The sequence below is a fragment of the Rousettus aegyptiacus genome, unplaced genomic scaffold, assembly GCF_014176215.1.
Source record: "Rousettus aegyptiacus isolate mRouAeg1 unplaced genomic scaffold, mRouAeg1.p scaffold_m13_p_3, whole genome shotgun sequence".
Classification (NCBI taxonomy): domain Eukaryota; kingdom Metazoa; phylum Chordata; class Mammalia; order Chiroptera; family Pteropodidae; genus Rousettus; species Rousettus aegyptiacus.
In genome coordinates this window covers 108,078,171-108,096,389 of record NW_023416306.1, presented here as the reverse complement: position 1 = coordinate 108,096,389, position 18,219 = coordinate 108,078,171, and the positions used below count along the sequence as shown (strand labels likewise).

General features: G+C 34.7%; 1 protein-coding gene across 1 annotated transcript; it reads left to right on the top strand.

Annotated features, from left to right (window-relative positions):
* The first annotated feature begins 5,840 nt into the window (after window positions 1-5,840).
* Window positions 5,841-6,821, top strand: LOC107506516 (olfactory receptor 11H1-like). The gene has a single exon (XM_016137215.2). It carries the CDS (start codon window positions 5,841-5,843, stop codon window positions 6,819-6,821), a length of 981 nt encoding a protein of 326 aa, XP_015992701.2.
* The last annotated feature ends 11,398 nt before the right edge of the window (window positions 6,822-18,219 follow it).

Below are 18,219 nucleotides of genomic sequence, written 5' to 3'. Positions count from 1 at the left end.
CTAGGCATACAAAAATTAAGAGAATTCCCCACACAAGTCCCACATCATAGGAAAAACTGAAAGAGGTCAGCTCACCTAAAACAATATGACAAAAAAAAAACCCAACAACATATTTAGTAGTAAGGTGACTAGCAGGTTAGTAGAAGCAGAGGAGTTCAACCATTACTAGGAACACAGCATTCGATTTGCTATAGCATGATAGTAATGAATTTTCACCATACATAGGGACAAATTGAGACAACAATGCCTGAAAAGGGAAGGATTCAAATATCCAGATTCACAAAGGAGAATGGAGATAAGGCACATGCAGAAGAAAATGGATGACTGTGTGTGTGTATGTATATATATATAACTATCCTTTACATATTCATAATGGTAACAACATGCCAAAGATTCGGAACTGAAGTATATAACATAAAAAAAGAAGAACCAGAGAGAAAACCGACAAAAACCAAAAAAAAAAAAAAAAAAAAAAAAGAGACCTGACTCACAAGGACAAAAAGCAATGAAAACACCGAGCTACCAGAAAGCAAAAGATAAAATATCTATAAGAAGACCTCATATTTCAATAATTACCTAAATATAAATGGACTGAACTTACCAATAAAAAGGCACAGAGTTGCAGATTGGATCAAAAAACAAAATTCAATCATATGCTCCTTCCAGGAGACACATCTCAGCACCAAAGACAAATACAGACTCAAAGTGAAAGGGTGGAAAATGATGTTTCAAGCAAATAGCATTCAGAAAAAAAGCAGGAGTAGCAGTACTAATATTGGACGAAAGAGACTTCAAAATAAAAAAGGTAAAGAAAGATACTGAGGGACACTTCGTAATGAGAAAGGGAATCATGCACCAAGAAGACATGACACTTATTAATATCTATGCTCCCAATCAGGGAGCCCTGAAATATATAAAGCAATTACTATCAGAACTAAAGGGAGAAAAGAACCAAAACTATTGTAGCAGTGGACCTAAAAACCCCACTGCTGGATATGGACAGATCATCCAAACAGAAAATCAATAAGGAAATAACATACTTAAATGATACATTAAACCAAATGGACATAATTGACATTTACAGAGCCTTCCGTCTCAAAACAGCTGTATATACATTCTTCTCTAGTGCACATGGAACATTTTCAAGGATTGACCACATACTAGGACACAGAGTTAACCACAACAAATATAAGAGAGTTGAAATCATATCTACCATACTCTCTGATCATAATGTTTTGAAAGTGGAGATCAACCATAAAAAGAAAGTGGGGAGAGCCACAAACACATGGAAATTAAACTATATACTACTGAAGAATAACCAGGTCATAGAAGAAATAAAAAGAGAGATCAAGATATACATAGAAATGAATGATGATGATAGTACAACATATCAAAACTTTTGGGATGTAGTTAAAGCGATCACGAGAGGAAAGTTCATATCATTTTAGGCCTATCTCCAAAAGCAAGAATGACCCCAAATAAAAAACTTAATGCTTCATCTTTAAAAACTAGAAAAGAAAGAACAAATGATGCCTAATGTCCGCAGAAGGAAAGAAATAACCAGAATTAGAGCAACAATACATGAAATTGAAAACAAACAAAACAACAACAACAAAAAAAACAATAGATAAAATAAATGCAACAAAGAGTTGGTTCTTTGAGAAGGTTAATAAAATCAACAAACTCCTGGCTAGACTCACTAAAAGAAAGAGAGAAAGAACACAAATAAACATAATCAGGGATGAAAGAGGGGAAATTACCACAGACACTGCAGAAATACAAAGGATCATAAAATAATACTATGAAAAAGTATATAACACCAAATTCAATAAACTAGAAGAAATGCACCAGTACTTAGAAAAATATAACCTTTCTAGACTGAATCAAGAAGAACTGGAAAATCGAAGTAGACTGATTAGCAGTATGGAAATTAAAACAATCATCAAAAACTTACCAAAAAGTAAATGTCTAGGAGCAGATAGCTTCACCAGTGACTTCTAACAAACATTCAAAGAAAATTTTATACCTATTCTCCTCAAACTCTTCCAAAAAATCAAAGAGGAGGAAATACTTCCCAACGCATTTTATGAAGCCAATATCACTCTGATACCAAAACCTGGTAAGAGCAAAAATAAATAAATGGGACTAAATTAAACTATTAAGCTTCTTCTGCTCAGCAAAATAAATCATCAGCAAGGTAAAGAGACAACCATCTGAATGGGAAAATATATTTGCAAGCAATGCCTCCAATAAGGGCTTAATATTTAAAATATACAAAGAATTCATACGACTCAATTACAACAACAACAAAACAAATAACCTAATCAAAGAATGGACAGAGGACCTGAACAGACACTCTCCTCCATAGGGGACATAGAAATGACCAACAAATTTATGAAAATATGCTCAACATCACTAGCTCTTAGAGAAATACAAATCAAAACCACAATGAGATACCATCTCATACCTGTTAGAATGACTATAATGAACAGGACAAGTAATAACAAATGTTGGAGAGGATACAGGAGAAAGGAACCCTCATACACTGCTGGTGGGACTGCAAATTAGTTCAGCCACTATGCAAAGTGGTATGGAGGTTCCTCAAAAAATCTAAGAATTGACCTACAATATGATCCAGCAATCCCTCTACTGGCTATTTATCCCAAAGACTTGAAAACACATATTCGAAAGATATTTGCACACCAATGTTCATAGCAGCATTATTCACAGTGGCCAGGACATAGAAGCAACTGAAGTGTCCTATGATAGATAATTGGCTAAAGAAGCTGTGGTACATATAAACAATGGAATGTCACTCAGCCATAAGAGATGAAATACTGCCTTTTGCAACAACATGGATGGACCTTGAAATAATCATACTAAGCTAAATAAGCCAAACAGAAAAGGTTGAAAATCACATGATATCACTTATACGTGGGATATAAACCTAAAAGCAACAAATGAGCAGGACAAATAGAAACTCATGGACATGGATAATGGACTAGTGGGTACCAAAATGGAGCGGGGAGGCAGAAGGGGGAAAATAAAAAAAATATACATATATAGTATGAAAAAATAAATAAACTGGCATTAAAAAAAGAAAATAATAATAATAATAATAATAAACTCTATTTAAAATTACAAGTCCTTCCCCATTTCCAGTCCATCTCATTTTTGTCTTCATTTTTCTCAAATGAAAAAAATTATAATTTGGTTATTTATTTGCTGACTTTGTTTATTTTCTGTTACTCCCCACCTCCCAATTGAATCGTTATAGGTAGGCAGGAATTTTTTTCTATTTTGTTTACCCTTCTATATCCCCAGTATCCACTAAGCACTCAATAAACATTACTGAATAACCTTATACCGGTCTTAGTTCTTTAAATATCATATTTCTCATCGCTATCATAAAACTGCAACTGAAAAGTCTCTAAATAACAAATATGAGAATACTGGTGGAAGAAGAATTTTTTCCTTCTTCAAAATAGAAACAGAGAATCTAATGGTACATCTTCCTATTGTAGCTATTACAACAATCTCTATGACGAATTAATTTTGGGGAAATTAATGCCTAGTTAGCAGAAGCACAAGAGAAGAAAACAACCTAGCTCTGTAAATGCATTGTTCCTCAGGGAATTGCAGGGCTTGAGATTTCATCATTAACACAATTTTAAAAAATGCTTTCTATTTTTTGTATTTATACGATCTCATCTGTTGAAAAAAAAAATACTTTAAAAATTTCAGGGGAGAGAATCCCAAATCTCAAAAGGGCATGATGCCAGGAAATAAATAGAGATAATATCTTCATCTGGGCTTTCATCTTAAAAATAAATAAACTCTAAAGCTGGAGAGAAAAAATCTTTTAAAATTCACTCTCTGTAACTCATGGCAGGTTACAAACTGGATCATCCAAATCGCCAGACGTCTATCACATGCTTTTCACTTTGTGGGGTAATATTTTATTCCCCAACTCTGACTTTTCTTCTTGGCACATATCCAAAGAGTGAGTTAAAACTTTGCCTGCCCTATCACAAATGCTTAGTTTTCTACCTAAATAGATTTACTGATATGTACTTTCTTTTTGCTCTGAAAATGTAAATATCTGGTTAAAATAAAATATGTACAATAAAATTGAAAATATTAATTTTCTCTTCTTTCTACAAGTATTTGGAAGTACATTTATCTAGTTTCCTTATCCTTTTTAAATAGTATTGTTTCCAAAATGGCCTAGGAATTTTGTATGAAAATGTATAAATTTCTGAAGGTGGATTTATTATCAATATTATGATCAATTTTGTTTCTCAGTGGGGAAAATATGACAAATCTCTGATTCCACTCATATCTTTCTAACCTATTTATTGCTCTCAGTTTCACTAGTTTAATATATCTTGGTTTTATGTGAAATAACTTTTCCTTAAATAATAAAATCATTTAGCCTCTATGTGCTTTCTGTTTCTTGTATTTATAGAATCTTCTTTGGATTGTGACTTTATACAATTTATATTCCCAAGAAATACTGTTACAGGAGACATAAACAGGGTGAGTATTGACACTGCTTTTATATACCACAGTTAGGGTCCCATTAACAGTGATTAATTAAGAAAGCTAAGAGTAGGGTACCAAAATATCAGAACACAGATCAAAATATAAAAGACAGAAAGTAAATGAGTTTAAAGAATTCAGTCAAATTAATTATGGAGATAACTACTAAAACCTGTGTGGCAGCTAAGTGAGATGCTTTAGATTTTTCTTCAATAAAAGTGGCAGATAATTTGTGGGCATTCCATAAGTTGGAATATTTTTTGAAACATTCATATTATATCAATTGCTTCACATTAATATTAATATTATTTTTTCTCACTTTGTTTCTGTATGTTTTGTACCCACTATATGTACTTAAGTACTATTTAAATGTTCTAAAGTTAAAGACACTTTGTTTTCTTCATTTCTAGTGAATGGTCAAGATTCACTAGCTCCATAGCCTGCTGTCTCCAAACAAGACGACATTTATTCTTTCTCAGATATTATACAACAACCTCAGCTGAGAAAATTATACAATTATTCAGAATAAAAATCCTAAATAATTTTTTAAAAAATAAACTTACTACATAATCATAGCAGATCAAGGGAGAATTTGTCTTTCAGGACAAATTTTTAAAAACTCTTATAATTTCAGAAACCTGGTACCTACCCTACATTGCCACCTGATATGATGTGATTGCTATGAGAAACAAACAGACTGAACCACCAAGTTGCATTCAGACTTGATACAAACTACATTGCCCTGTGCACAATGAGAATACATAAACAGTAGTTCTTCTACTTTAGATGTAAAACATGGTAGCCAAGAGCAGGCTTCTGAGGAAACAAGACATAAAATAAAAAAATAAAGAATAAAAAAGCACAAAAAAAGGAGTATTCCCTGTGCCCTCTCATTGTATCTCAGTGAGACAGAACCTTTTGAAATGTCTTAAAGTAAGAAGTATTACATTTGGTACTGTTACTAATTGTAATAAATCAGTTTTGCATAATTCTTTAGAGAAAAATTTCACATACACGCATGTACTCTATATGGCAAACATGAGGAAATACACAAATAAGGTTAAGCAACATATTCAAAATGACAAATTTTGCACTTTTTATGTATAATCTAGTATCTTGACCTAGTTTAATGATTGCCCTCAAGCCATGTTTTTACTTATATTATACTCTTGGGAAGCAAGTTGTGATGATCACAGTTTTGTGCTTTAACAGAAACTTCGTTGTTTATGAAAAAATATTGTAAAGAAATTTGACGGTTTCAAAAAGAACTAGCATATTCCATTAACATGCAATAACCAATGTCTTCCAGACTAATGAATGTGTCTGGCAGAGAAACCACCAACTCTGTGAGCCACTTTATCCTCGTAGGCTTTTTCTCAAGCCCCCAAATGCAGCTCCTCTACTTTGGGATCTTCACAGCAACCTATACCTTGACTTTGATGGGGAACGCAGCCATTGCTTGTGCCGTGTGGTGGGATCAGCACCTTCACACTCCCATGTACATCTTCTTGGGGAATTTCTCTCTCCTGGAAATATGCTATGTCACCACAACCACCCCTAACATGTTGGCCAACTTCCTCTCCACAAACAAGTCCATCTCTTTCGTGAGTTGTTTCGCACAGTTCTACTTCTTCTTCTCTTTTGGATGCGATGAGGGCTTCTTCCTTTGCATCATGGCCTTCGACAGGTACCTTGCCATCTGCCGTCCTCTGCATTACCCATGCATCATGACTAAACAGCTGTATACTGGCCTCATCATTTTCGGATGGTCATGTGGGTTCATCCTTTTCCTGACCCCAGTTGTTCTCATTTCACAGTTGCCCTATTGTGGCCCAAACACCATTGACAATTTTATATGTGATCCTATCCCACTGATGATGCTGTCCTGTTCTGAAGACACCACTACACAGTTCATTTACTTTACTTTCAGTGCTATTTTCATGATTGGCACGTTTCTCTTTATCCTTTGTTCCTATGCTCTCGTGATTCTGGCTGTGCTACGAATGCCCTCAGCTGCAAGCAAACACAAGGCTTTCTCCACTTGTACTTCTCATCTGACTATTGTGATCCTATTTTTTGGCTCTGTTATAGTGATGTATGTTACTCCTGGATCAGGACACCCAGTGGAAATGCAGAAAATTGTGACCTTGTTTTATTCTGTGATAACACCCCTCTGCAATCCTCTAATTTATAGCCTCAGAAACAAGGAGATGAAGATTGCCCTAAAGAAAGTCTTTGGGACTAAAATACTTGTTCATAAAACAAGTCAGATGTCATAGTAAATAAAGTTTCATCATAACCTATCTTAATAAGATATAAGCAAGATAGTTTTCTAGAGAGTTCAATGATTTCGATTATGGAACTGTTATAATAAAGCTCATTATCATCTTAAATATCATTCACTACATGCTGTGTTAGTCTTATTTAAGAAATAAAATTGTCTTAAGAACATTGAACTCTGTATACACTGAATTTCTAAAAGGAAGTATTTTATAATTGTATTTTATAATTGTATTGGCTTCGTATTTTATAATTGGAGCAATATATAAGGATGTAATGTAGGTCATAAACTTGTTCGGGGAATAACACTTTAAACAAAGTCTCCTCTATTGATAATTTTTGACTAAAAGGAAAGATTTCTGTATGAAATAAATACAGCCTTGCAGGTGTGACCTTATTACTCTACCTCCAAAGAATGATACATGTTTTAACTCTAAAGATTTTAAAGAAACAAACTAATAGCTTTAGCTGGTTATTAAGTACAGCTGTCTCTTATTATCCACATGGAATTGATTTTAGGGCCAAGGTGGCTTCCCCCCAGCACCCATCTCCTGTGCAGATACCAAAATTCATGGACGTTCAAGTCCCTTATATATAAAATGGTATAGTATTTGCACATAACCTATACACGTCCTCCCAAATACTTTAATTCATCTCTAGATTACTTACATAGTCATGCACCTCATATTATTTCAGCCAATAATAAACTGCATATATGATGGTGGTCCCATAAGATCATAATGGAAATTTTCCACCAGGGATGGGGTTGAATCTACAAGTGTGAAATCTGTAGATAGAAAAGGCTGACTGTATTTATTAAAAAAAAAATCCATGTAATAATCGACCCATGCAGTATAAACCCGTGTTCTTCAAAGGTCAACTATACCAGGTAGAGGTATCTACCTAAGTGATCTCTAGAAAGGGCATGTAAATCGAAACTCTCACCAACAAAAAAATGAGAAAATTCTGAGTGAAATAGGTCTGACAGAGGAAGATAAATACCATATGATTTCACTTATATGTGGAATCTAAAGAACAAAAAGAACAAACTAATCAAAAACAGACTCACAAATATAGTGGACAATTTGGTGATGGACAGAATGGTTTGGAGTGCTGGGAGAATGGAGTGAAGTGTTAAAGAAGTACTAATTAGTAGTTGATAGATGGTCATAGGAATGGGGAGCATGGCATAGGGAATGCAGTTAGCATTAATATATTGGCTAGGGGGAAAACCAGAGACAAGGAGTGATGAGGATGATCGTTTTATAAACTATATAAATGTCTAACCAATGTACTGTATACTTAAAACTAATTGAAATAAATATACTTTTTATAAAAAGAAAAAAATGAGAAAATTTATTGCAGTAGTCTACAAGAAATGTCAAAGGAAGTGCTTCAAGCAGAGAAATATAATATCATGGAGAGGCTTTGATTCACGCAAATAAATGAAGAGCACAGAAAATGGCAAATATAAAGATTTTTAAATAATTTTACCTGGGGTCTGACACTAGAATGAAATATTAGAAATGTCAAATTGGTTTAGTGAGAGAAACTTATCTTCGTCATTGGCAACTGGATCAGGTGCCCCAGAACCTTCTGTATAACAGATTTATTCTTCTCCAGAATCATGCAGCTATAGTTTGACAATCAGAAATAAACTGCAGTGAAACAAAGAAAATGACTCTTGGGAACTGAGGACTGAAAACCCTCTAAGTATGTGGCACAGACAATTGATGTAGGTTGCCTCTGAGTTTGCAGGTTAGAACATCAAGGATCACAGTGCAGCTCCATACAATCGGAAGGTATTCATTCAACCAATAGGCAGTTGACCATGCAAAGGGGTTTCAGAGGAATTCACCACAAATAGATTCTTATTTAAAAACAATTGTATGTGTTACAGAGAAGAGAAAAATTTGGTCACAGAGACACATAGAGAAATGACCATGTGACTACAAAGGCAGAGAATTGGAGTCATGCAGTGACAAACCAAAGAATGATGAAGATCAAAGGCCACTGCCAGAAGCAAGAAAGACGCAATGAAGGATTCTCCCCAGTGCGACAGAGGGACCATGGCTCTGAGGACAACTTGATATTGGACTTCTAGCCTCCAGAACCATGAGGGTATAAATTTCTGTCATTTTAAGCAATACAGTTTGTTGGAATTTGTGATAGCAGTCCTGGGAAACTAATATACTACCTAACTTACATAACATTTCAAGGTTGAAAAATGATCATATTTGTAAAAAATGTTCTGACATCAATTATATCAGGATAAATTGCTATAGAAACATAAAGATTAATTTGACTTTTAAAATCTCAGGATATATTTAAAATGAACTCTAAAGAGGTGTTAGGAAAAGGCTAAATTTAAAACTGTTAGAAATGCTTTTTATTATTAAAAAATAGTTTATAACAGATTTTAGTCTTAAAAAATTATCTCTAGTTAAAGCCTGAAAATTCAATAGTTTATAAACATTCTTCAACAGTTAAAAAAGATTATAATGAAGCTGAAAAATACCTATCGCCTAGTAACATCGTAGCCATCATAATGTTTTAGCATGACACATTACTCATGTTTATGGTGATCCTGGTGTAAACAAATCTACTGTGCTGCCAGTCATATAAAAGGATAGCACATATAATTATGCAAGTACATAATATTTGATAATGATAATAATCATTTCTTTAGAGTATACTCATTTTACTTATAGAAAAATTTGCTGTAAAACAGTATACCGTGTTATTCTTGCAGCAGCCTCATGCATGTCATGTTTACCATGACTCTTGATTGAACCATTTTCTCTTGTGGTTGATTTAATCTAGTGTTGCTTTGTATAGTAACATGCTGTACAGGCTTGTAGCCTGGGAGCAATAGGTTATAACATATAGTCTAGGTGTGTAGTAGGCTAGACTATCTAGGTTTGTGTAAGTGTGCTCTATGATGTTCACACAACAAAATTGCCTAATGATGAATTTCTCAGAATGTATCCCATCATTAAGTGGCACATGACTGTAATACCTAATAGAATGTTAATGTTATGTAAATCATTTTTATACTGCATTGTTTAGAAAATAATGACAAGAAAAGAAGTCTGTACTTGTTCAGTACAGATGCAATGGCCTAACTATATAGTACACGCCAGCAACAACATAGCTTTTTCTCCCAAATATTTTTGATCTGTGGTTGGTTGAATTCACAGATATTGAACCTGCAGCTACAGAGGGCTGACTTTAGTAGCTGTATTAAATAGATTCATGTGAATGTTAACTCATACTGACAGTGTCCCAAATGAAAAGCACGACATATCTTTCCAATTTCTGCTTCAGGGGTTCTCAGAAGCTACCAGAGCCCCCACAGCCAATGTTAGGTGCAGCCCTGAAGTGTTATGGGATCAGTACAGATGGATGAATATATCAAACATTTATCTTTCTGGGAGACATTCCCAATACATTTCAGAGACCCTGGAATCAAGTCTCCTGCTGGAGTGGCTTTTCTTCTTCTCCTTCCTTTCTAAGGTCACCTTTCATACATAACAACTACATCATGGTCCTAGTCTTTGACTCTGCTTTCAGGAGAGCCCATATGAACACAAGTGATAATATGAATGGCCCTAGAAATCCAACCCTCAGTATGAGATCTCGGAAACATAGCTGCAAAGACCCCATTGCAGGGAATAAGTCAGGTAGTGACAACCAGTATAGAAGAACATTACATGTTCTATGACTTTAACCTGTTACAAATTAGGAGGCGGCACAGGCAGAAGGGAAAGCACTATATATACAATAGCTCTAGCACTACGATGAATGGAGACAATGATAATTATAAAAGCTATAGAATTGGGTGATTTTTTTTTATTTCCTTGACATATTGAAGAAAGAATGACAAATTCAATCAACCAATTATCAAGTCGGGGCATATCTCCTCCATAATAAAAGACAAGATGTTGTATTTTGTAACCTCTGCTACTAAGAGACACAGGACTTGGTGGAGTTTGTGATATTTAGGAGGCAGATAAAACCAAATTTGTTTAATACACCTCTGACACATTTTGTTAAATACTGCTCTGATACATTTATGAAGTGATAGACTTGGAAGACTGCTGATTTTGAGTAGGACCCGGGGCCAAAAGAAACCTTTACAATACGTTCAGGCTGCTGCTCATATTTCCCTGCTGTTCAGGCTATATAATACAATGTGATAAGCATCATTATACTTATAGAGCATTCCCCTAGACTCCTAGAACAAAGCAATTCTTTCTATTGCATAGAACTGCTCATTGTTTGGAAAACATATCCTGATATCCATTTGGTGGGGGCCTGGGCAGGAGGCGGGGGACTAAGCATCTTACAATGGGAAATCAAGTGGTTAAGCAAACAGAGTTTTCCATACAAGCTGAATACTGTCACATCCACAAGTCACAAATTCAGTCAAGAGCAGAAGCAAGTCACGATGCATTAGAAATGGTAAATACGTGAATGTGTCCAGGCAGGTTCAGAGGACACATCACCTACCTCTACTATACCAACACCTCTTCCTTAGTTTACACTTATGGCCTCATCAGAGGTTCACAACAACCATCCCAATTTATGTATGAGTTGATTCAATGTATTTATGTGAGCCAACAATAGACAGTTGCTGCATTCAACCTAACTCAGAGATTGACTCTAAATGATGATAGTGAAGCCTAAGGTAAGAATATACATAGGATCTTAGGCTGTAGTAAATGGCTTTTCTAGTCAGTCAAGGATCTGGAAGATGTAAGATTGGAAAATTTAAAAAGATGGGAAGGAGGCATGTGGATGTAACTGTGGGAATGGAAACAAAATGTACACATCTTGGTGTTTCATATCAATGCCCACTACAGTAGATGAACTTGAAAGCCAAGTGAATAGAATGATTTATACTGCATGCTGGGCAGCTTCTGTCACCTGTCGTCCAGGTGCTTGTACAATATGTTCACAAATGAAAGAACCATAGTGGTAGGATTGAAACTCTGCATGAGACCCAAAACATGGGCCTCCTATCAAGACTAATTTAGTTATTGTAACTAATTAATTACCAGCCAGCCAGTAGTAGAGACTGATGCTGAGCCATCAATATGATACCATTCATTGAGAAAGGTGGCTAGTCACATGGTGGCAAGTTGATTACATCAACCCATTCCTCTAAGGATAAGTAATGATTTACCCTTTCTGAAACTGCCATTTACTCTGGAGACAGGTTTTCCTTCCTTTTTAATAACTGCACACATTTTCTATTCACAAATAGAGATATTTTTCAACTCTACATTTTACATGTTATAAATATATAATCTCAAGGTGCGGATATAATCCTAAGCATAAAATGAAAGTATAAACCATAAAGAGAAAGAGTGACTAAATAAAAAATAACTTTGGTTTAAAAAATTACTATACATATATTGAAAATTCTCAAAATTAAATTAATTCACTTTCCTTAGAAATTCATTATTTAATATACAAGATATGTTTGGAGAAAACAAAAGAGGAAGCATGGAAAAATTAGGCACTATCTATACTTACTCCAAAAGTTTGGATATCAGTGATCTAAAGTCAGTGTGAAATGACCAAGTATATATATATTTGACCACTTTCTCTTCTGCCCAGATTCCACAGAGGACATAGAAGCACTATGAGCCTTTACACATGGCCTGAGGAAGACTGTACAAAGACAGAGACCTGGATATCCTGGGACATATAGTCTGAAGCAGATCTTGGCCCAACAGGGGTTAGGTGCCACACCTTCTACAACAACCTGCCTGACAGAAAGAGGATCTAAGAAAGTCAGAGTTACCCCAGGTGCATGACTTTCTGCCGATGGCTTTTAGACCCAGTGCTGATTTCTTCCCAGAGTTTGAATCCAAAAACCTAATCAGGACTTGGTTTCCCTTGGTTACTCCTAACTTAAACAATGACTTCCAGGCCCAATGGACATGTTCTCTTTAGCAGTAAAATGTCCTGTTTGGCTTAAGCTTAGCATTGCCTTGTAATATCCAAATTGACTTGGTTAGGGCACCCACAGAGTGAGCTATATGAACTCAGCCACCCACTGACAGGTTGTGTGGGAGAAAAGAGGCAATGAGATCACTGTTAACATCACAGAGCCTCAGTTGCCAAGGCATCGATTCAATGCATCATATGTATATTTCATTATGTGTTCACCACCCAATGTTAAATTTCCTTCTGTCACCATATAGTTAACCCTTTTTACCCTTATCTAGCTCCCCCATACCATTCCCTCTGAAAACCACTAAACTGTTGTCTTTGTCTATGAGTTTTTGTCTTGTTCATTTATTGCTTTCAGTTTTATGCTCCACAGATAAGTGAAATCATATTCTCGACTTTTTCTGACTTATTTCACTTCACATGATTATTTCAAAATCCATTCATATTGTAACAAATAGCAGTATTTCATCTTTTCTTATGGCTGAGTAATTTCCATTGTATGTATGTACAACTTCTCTATCTAGTCGTCTGTTGAAGGGCACCTTGATTGTTTCCATGTCTAACAATGACATTTCAGAAAAAGAAATGAAAAAACATTCCTTTTGCAATTGCAATAAAAAGAATAAAATACCTAGAAATGAACTTTACCTTCTTAATGCCAACGGTGATCCTTTTGTTCCAAAGATATATTTCCTGAAATGCCCAAAGTACTCTACCCACTTGTTCTCCCCACAGATGTTTTTACTCCAATCAGTATCCGTGTAAAAGAATTCTGACATCTGAAAAATCTTCAAACAACCCACCAAAATTAAATCCATCTTGAGTTTGTCGAACTTGTCAATAGTATATTTTCAGACTTACTTTTGATCCCAAATATTCTTGCCTTTCTTAATTACAACCATTTTAATTTGGCTAATGAATCATACTTGGTAAAATGTTTCCACACTCAGTTGATGATTGTTTGATTTCTAGCTTACCTAAAACATGAAATTGCCAAACAAAACTCCCTTACTTTCTTTAGGTCTCATCTAAAAATTCAGCATAAATGAAAGCTTCTCAGACTATCTTATTTAAAAGGGTATCTCCTACTCTCTTTTTTCTATTTCCTTCATCTGCTTTATTTTTCTTCAATTTATCACCACCAGAACTATTGTGTACTATGTATTTATTTCTCTATTTCTTTAATTCTGTCTCCTCACACTAGAACATGAACTTCCTGAGAGCTAATTATCATTACTATATCTCTAATGCCCAAAGTAATACCTAAGACATAGTATACTAGCTCAATAAATGTTTTCTTTAATGGATTTGTTAATTAAATAAACAATTAATTAAGTTCCTACTTGGAGGAAGTATCCCTGCCTTTGACAAACTTACAGTCTAACTGGCAGAAACAGAAAAGTAAAAACTAACACAAACAGTGCTGTAATAGATACCCAAAGGCAACCTAATCATGAGTAAATATCTGGCAAAACTCAAAAAAAAATGCTATCAATTTAGAAAAAAAAAATACTTTGATAAGCTATAATGGGCAAAGAAAGTGTCAAGAAGAGCATAACTGGTGAGCATAACTAAAAATGGGTAGAACAATTTTAAGCTCAGATCATAAAACTAAGATCGTACTATATTAATTGGGAAAAGCAAGTCAAATAGGAGTAATGGAATATACATTTAGTAAAGTAGAAATAAAGTTTGAGGACTGGTTGAAGGGAGCTTTGAATTACATACGAACTAAAAAATTTGGACACAATTAATTACATGTGACATTTGTAAGTGTAAATTTGTTTGACTGCTGATCCTCTTTCTCTAGGGTGGCACCTCTCATAGGTGGCTGGTCAGAATTGCAGTCTTCATGCTTTTGTGATGTCCTTTCACATTGGTTTTCTTTTCTAGGGTGCTACTTGGTTTTTCTCCCTTGTTCTCATGTTTCACATCTTCTCCAACTCACCATGCATTAAGATAATTATGACAGGATAAAAATTTTCCACCCTTTTTACAAATAGTCATTTGTTGGTGCTATTCCTGCTGTTTTCTATGCACTCCACACATCTGGAGGTTATATTACTCCACAATTGACTTTAATGTCTTAGGCTTGTTTCTTGTTTTGAGTTCTTGTGCTATTTTAAAAGGCTGGGTTTTCTTTTGAATAACCTATCTTAGGCATTCTGATACTGCTAAGACAATGGCTTTTTAAACTTTTTTGACCACAACCCATGGAAATTCGTTTTACATTGTTCCCAGTACACGCATACATATATGATTGAAACAGAAGTGTCTTAGAACAATACCACCCTTATCACAAATGATACATTACTATTCCCTTCCCTTCCCTTCCTTCTCTTCTCTTCCCTTCCCTTCCCTTCCCTTCCCTTCCCTTCCCTTCCCTTCCCTTCCCTTCCCTTCCCTTCCCTTCCCTTCCCTTCCCTTCCCTTCTCTTCTCTTCTCTTCTCTTCTCTTCTCTTCTCTTTTCTTCTCTTCTCTTCTCTTCTGTGTTGTTCTGTTCTCTTCTGTTCTGTTTTATTCCATTACATTTCTAATTACATTTCTAAGGACACATCTCATAAAGCAGCAAGATGAATGACTGGCTGGGTGATATTATTTCCTCTTGGTAGGGTGACAATATTTATGGTCTCTATAATTCAACTGACTCTTTTCTAATCACCAGACTGAAAGAGGTTATATATTCCTTGGGGGGAGATGGTTAAATTATTTGCAGACATGGTTCTGAAAACAGTATTCACAGAAAACTAGGACTCAAACAGCTTTTTTGCTTTAGCAATTTCTCTTCCAAATTGTTTTCTTCACCATTGAACTCATAAGTTCCCTTTTATACTGAAACACTATTTGCTCAATATTATTCTGATCAACGTTAGAACAGCTTATTACTATTCAAATTTAGTTATACCAGTTGTTTATAGGACCATCATTATGAAAACAAACAAAACTTATAGACACAGACAACAGTTTAATGTTTACCAGAGGGAATAAAGGGGAGGGGGAGGTAGATAAGGGTAAAGGGGGTCAAACATAAGGCAACAAAAGGAGATTGACTTTGGGTAGTGAACTCACAGTGCAATATACAGGTGAGTATTATTGAATTGTACACTGGAAAATCTATATAATTTTATTAACCAATGTCACCTCAATATATTGAATTCTTTAAAAAAATCATTAAAATCAAAAAGTGATTTCAAGCGGTTAGTCAACAAACAATTCTCAGTCCTATTGGCCTCTAATCAGATTTATAAAAATGATAGGTTCTTGGAAGTTTGTATGCTTTTCTTCTTTGACTTTTTCGTACTTGGCAAAGGTCAATGTTATCAATTGTTTCAGTTTCTTTATATCTAAGGTAATTAGAGAAACTCTCCAGATCCCTGTATGGCAGGAACTGCTATTGCCCACCCTAGTGTATCCCATTTTTCCTTAGTAAAAGAATCCTGATTTTGTTCAGAGTAGCAATAAGTCCAGCTGAAAATTCTGGCTTCTTCAGCTTGTCTCTAGCTTGGTCATGCGTGTCATAGTTCTGGCCAACAGGACATGAATTGAGGGTTTTGGGGAAGGCTTTTGCTTTCCTGAAATATGAACTACTACTTCATGCTCTTCCACCCTGGAACAGGGAAATAACTGGACATTTAGCAACTATCTTGCAACCACAAGGTAATAAACATGAGGATAAAGATCTACAAGCTAAATATCACAGATCCAGAACAGAGCAGTGGCTATGGATAGGCCACTTGTAGATTTCTTGTTATGTGAAGAAAATAAAAATATATATTATATTTATATTTACATATATAAATATTTATATTTATATAAATATATAAACATTATATTTATGTAAATATATAAACATATTCTATTTATATTATATATAAATATGTTTAGTTGTTTTAGACTTTAATTTTTAGAGCAGTTATTTTAGGTTTATGATGATTCCTCATATGCCACCTAACCCCACACGTGTGTAGCCTCCCTCATTATCAACATCCCCCCCAGAATAGTACATTTGTTATCACTGATGAACCACATTGACACATTATCATCACCTAGAGTCCATAGTTTACTTTAGGGTTCACTCTTGGTGCTGTATATTCATTCTACAGTTTGAACAAATTTATAATGATAAATATCCACACCAAAAAAAGAAAAAGAAAGAAAAAGATTTTGGGATTCCGCCTACCAAATATGTGTGTGTGTGTGTGTGTGTGTGTGTGTGTGTGTGTGTGTGTAAGTGGAGTGGAAATAAGTGTAGGGACTGATGGAAAGGAGGTTTAAAAAGATAATTTGACACGGGAGCTATCAGAGACAGGAAGGCTACTTATGAAGTTATTATGCCTTCACAGGTATAATGGAGTGCTAATACCTGGACAAAAATGATAAGTAAAGATGACAAAGGATAACAAGGGAGATGTCACAGAATTTAATAACATTAGTATTGGATATGAGAAAATGAGGAATTGTAAACATTAAGATTTTAAGTTCAGGTGATGAGTGGAGCCATTGGAAAATAAGGATGGCTAGAGCTAATTTAAAAGGTGATTAACAAATTTAGGATTAAATATATGAATTTGAAGTGACTTTTCATCTAAAAGCAGAAAGTTGCAGATGTTTGACTAAGGTTTAGAAATAAAGTTAGTGCTAGAGTTATCCCAGAAGAAAGTTTTAGCCTGAGGTTTCCTCATGAAGTGTAATACTGTAATTAAATTACTATTCTAGAAAATAAATTAGAGAGTAGAAATTACCCCTGAGGTACTTATATCCAAAATTTTACAGAGAAGTACATGAAAATAAGTTCACCTTGGACCTAGATAGTAGTGACCTCACAAAGTCTATAGTTCTTTGGTTAACTAAACTTCATGTGTCTGAATATGAAAGATTCAGACCTACTTCCTAAAGCGACAGCATTAGCAAAATGTGGAGACCCAATCAAGCCAATGTAACCTCACCGAAGACCCTTGTTGGTTCCCAAAAGTATACTTGGAATTATGGAATATACAAAAGTAGTGCTTAAATTTGTCTCTGATATTGAAGGTTGTTTTATTTTTTAAATCTGGTTACCTGAAAGGTTGTTGGTTAACCATTTGGGTTTGTAATACATTTAACATTTGTTATGGTCTAGAAAAGTACAACTGGCTTTGAGGAAGGCAGAATGTGAGAATATTGAAATACAACAATGTAATAAAAACCAAAAGAGAAACTAGAAACTCAATTATAGAGAACTACATGAAAATCTTAAGTTGGATTTCAAAATAAAGACGTCTATCTAAGGTACCGTTATATCTGGAACAAGAGAGTAATAACTTCCTAAGATGTAAATCATAAGTCAAATGAATTTTTTAAAATTATCTTTCTAATACATGAAAATAAAATCAAGGGGGAAAAATGTGATGTCTCATGAGCTTCCATTCTCCTAAACATTAACAGTGCATTATA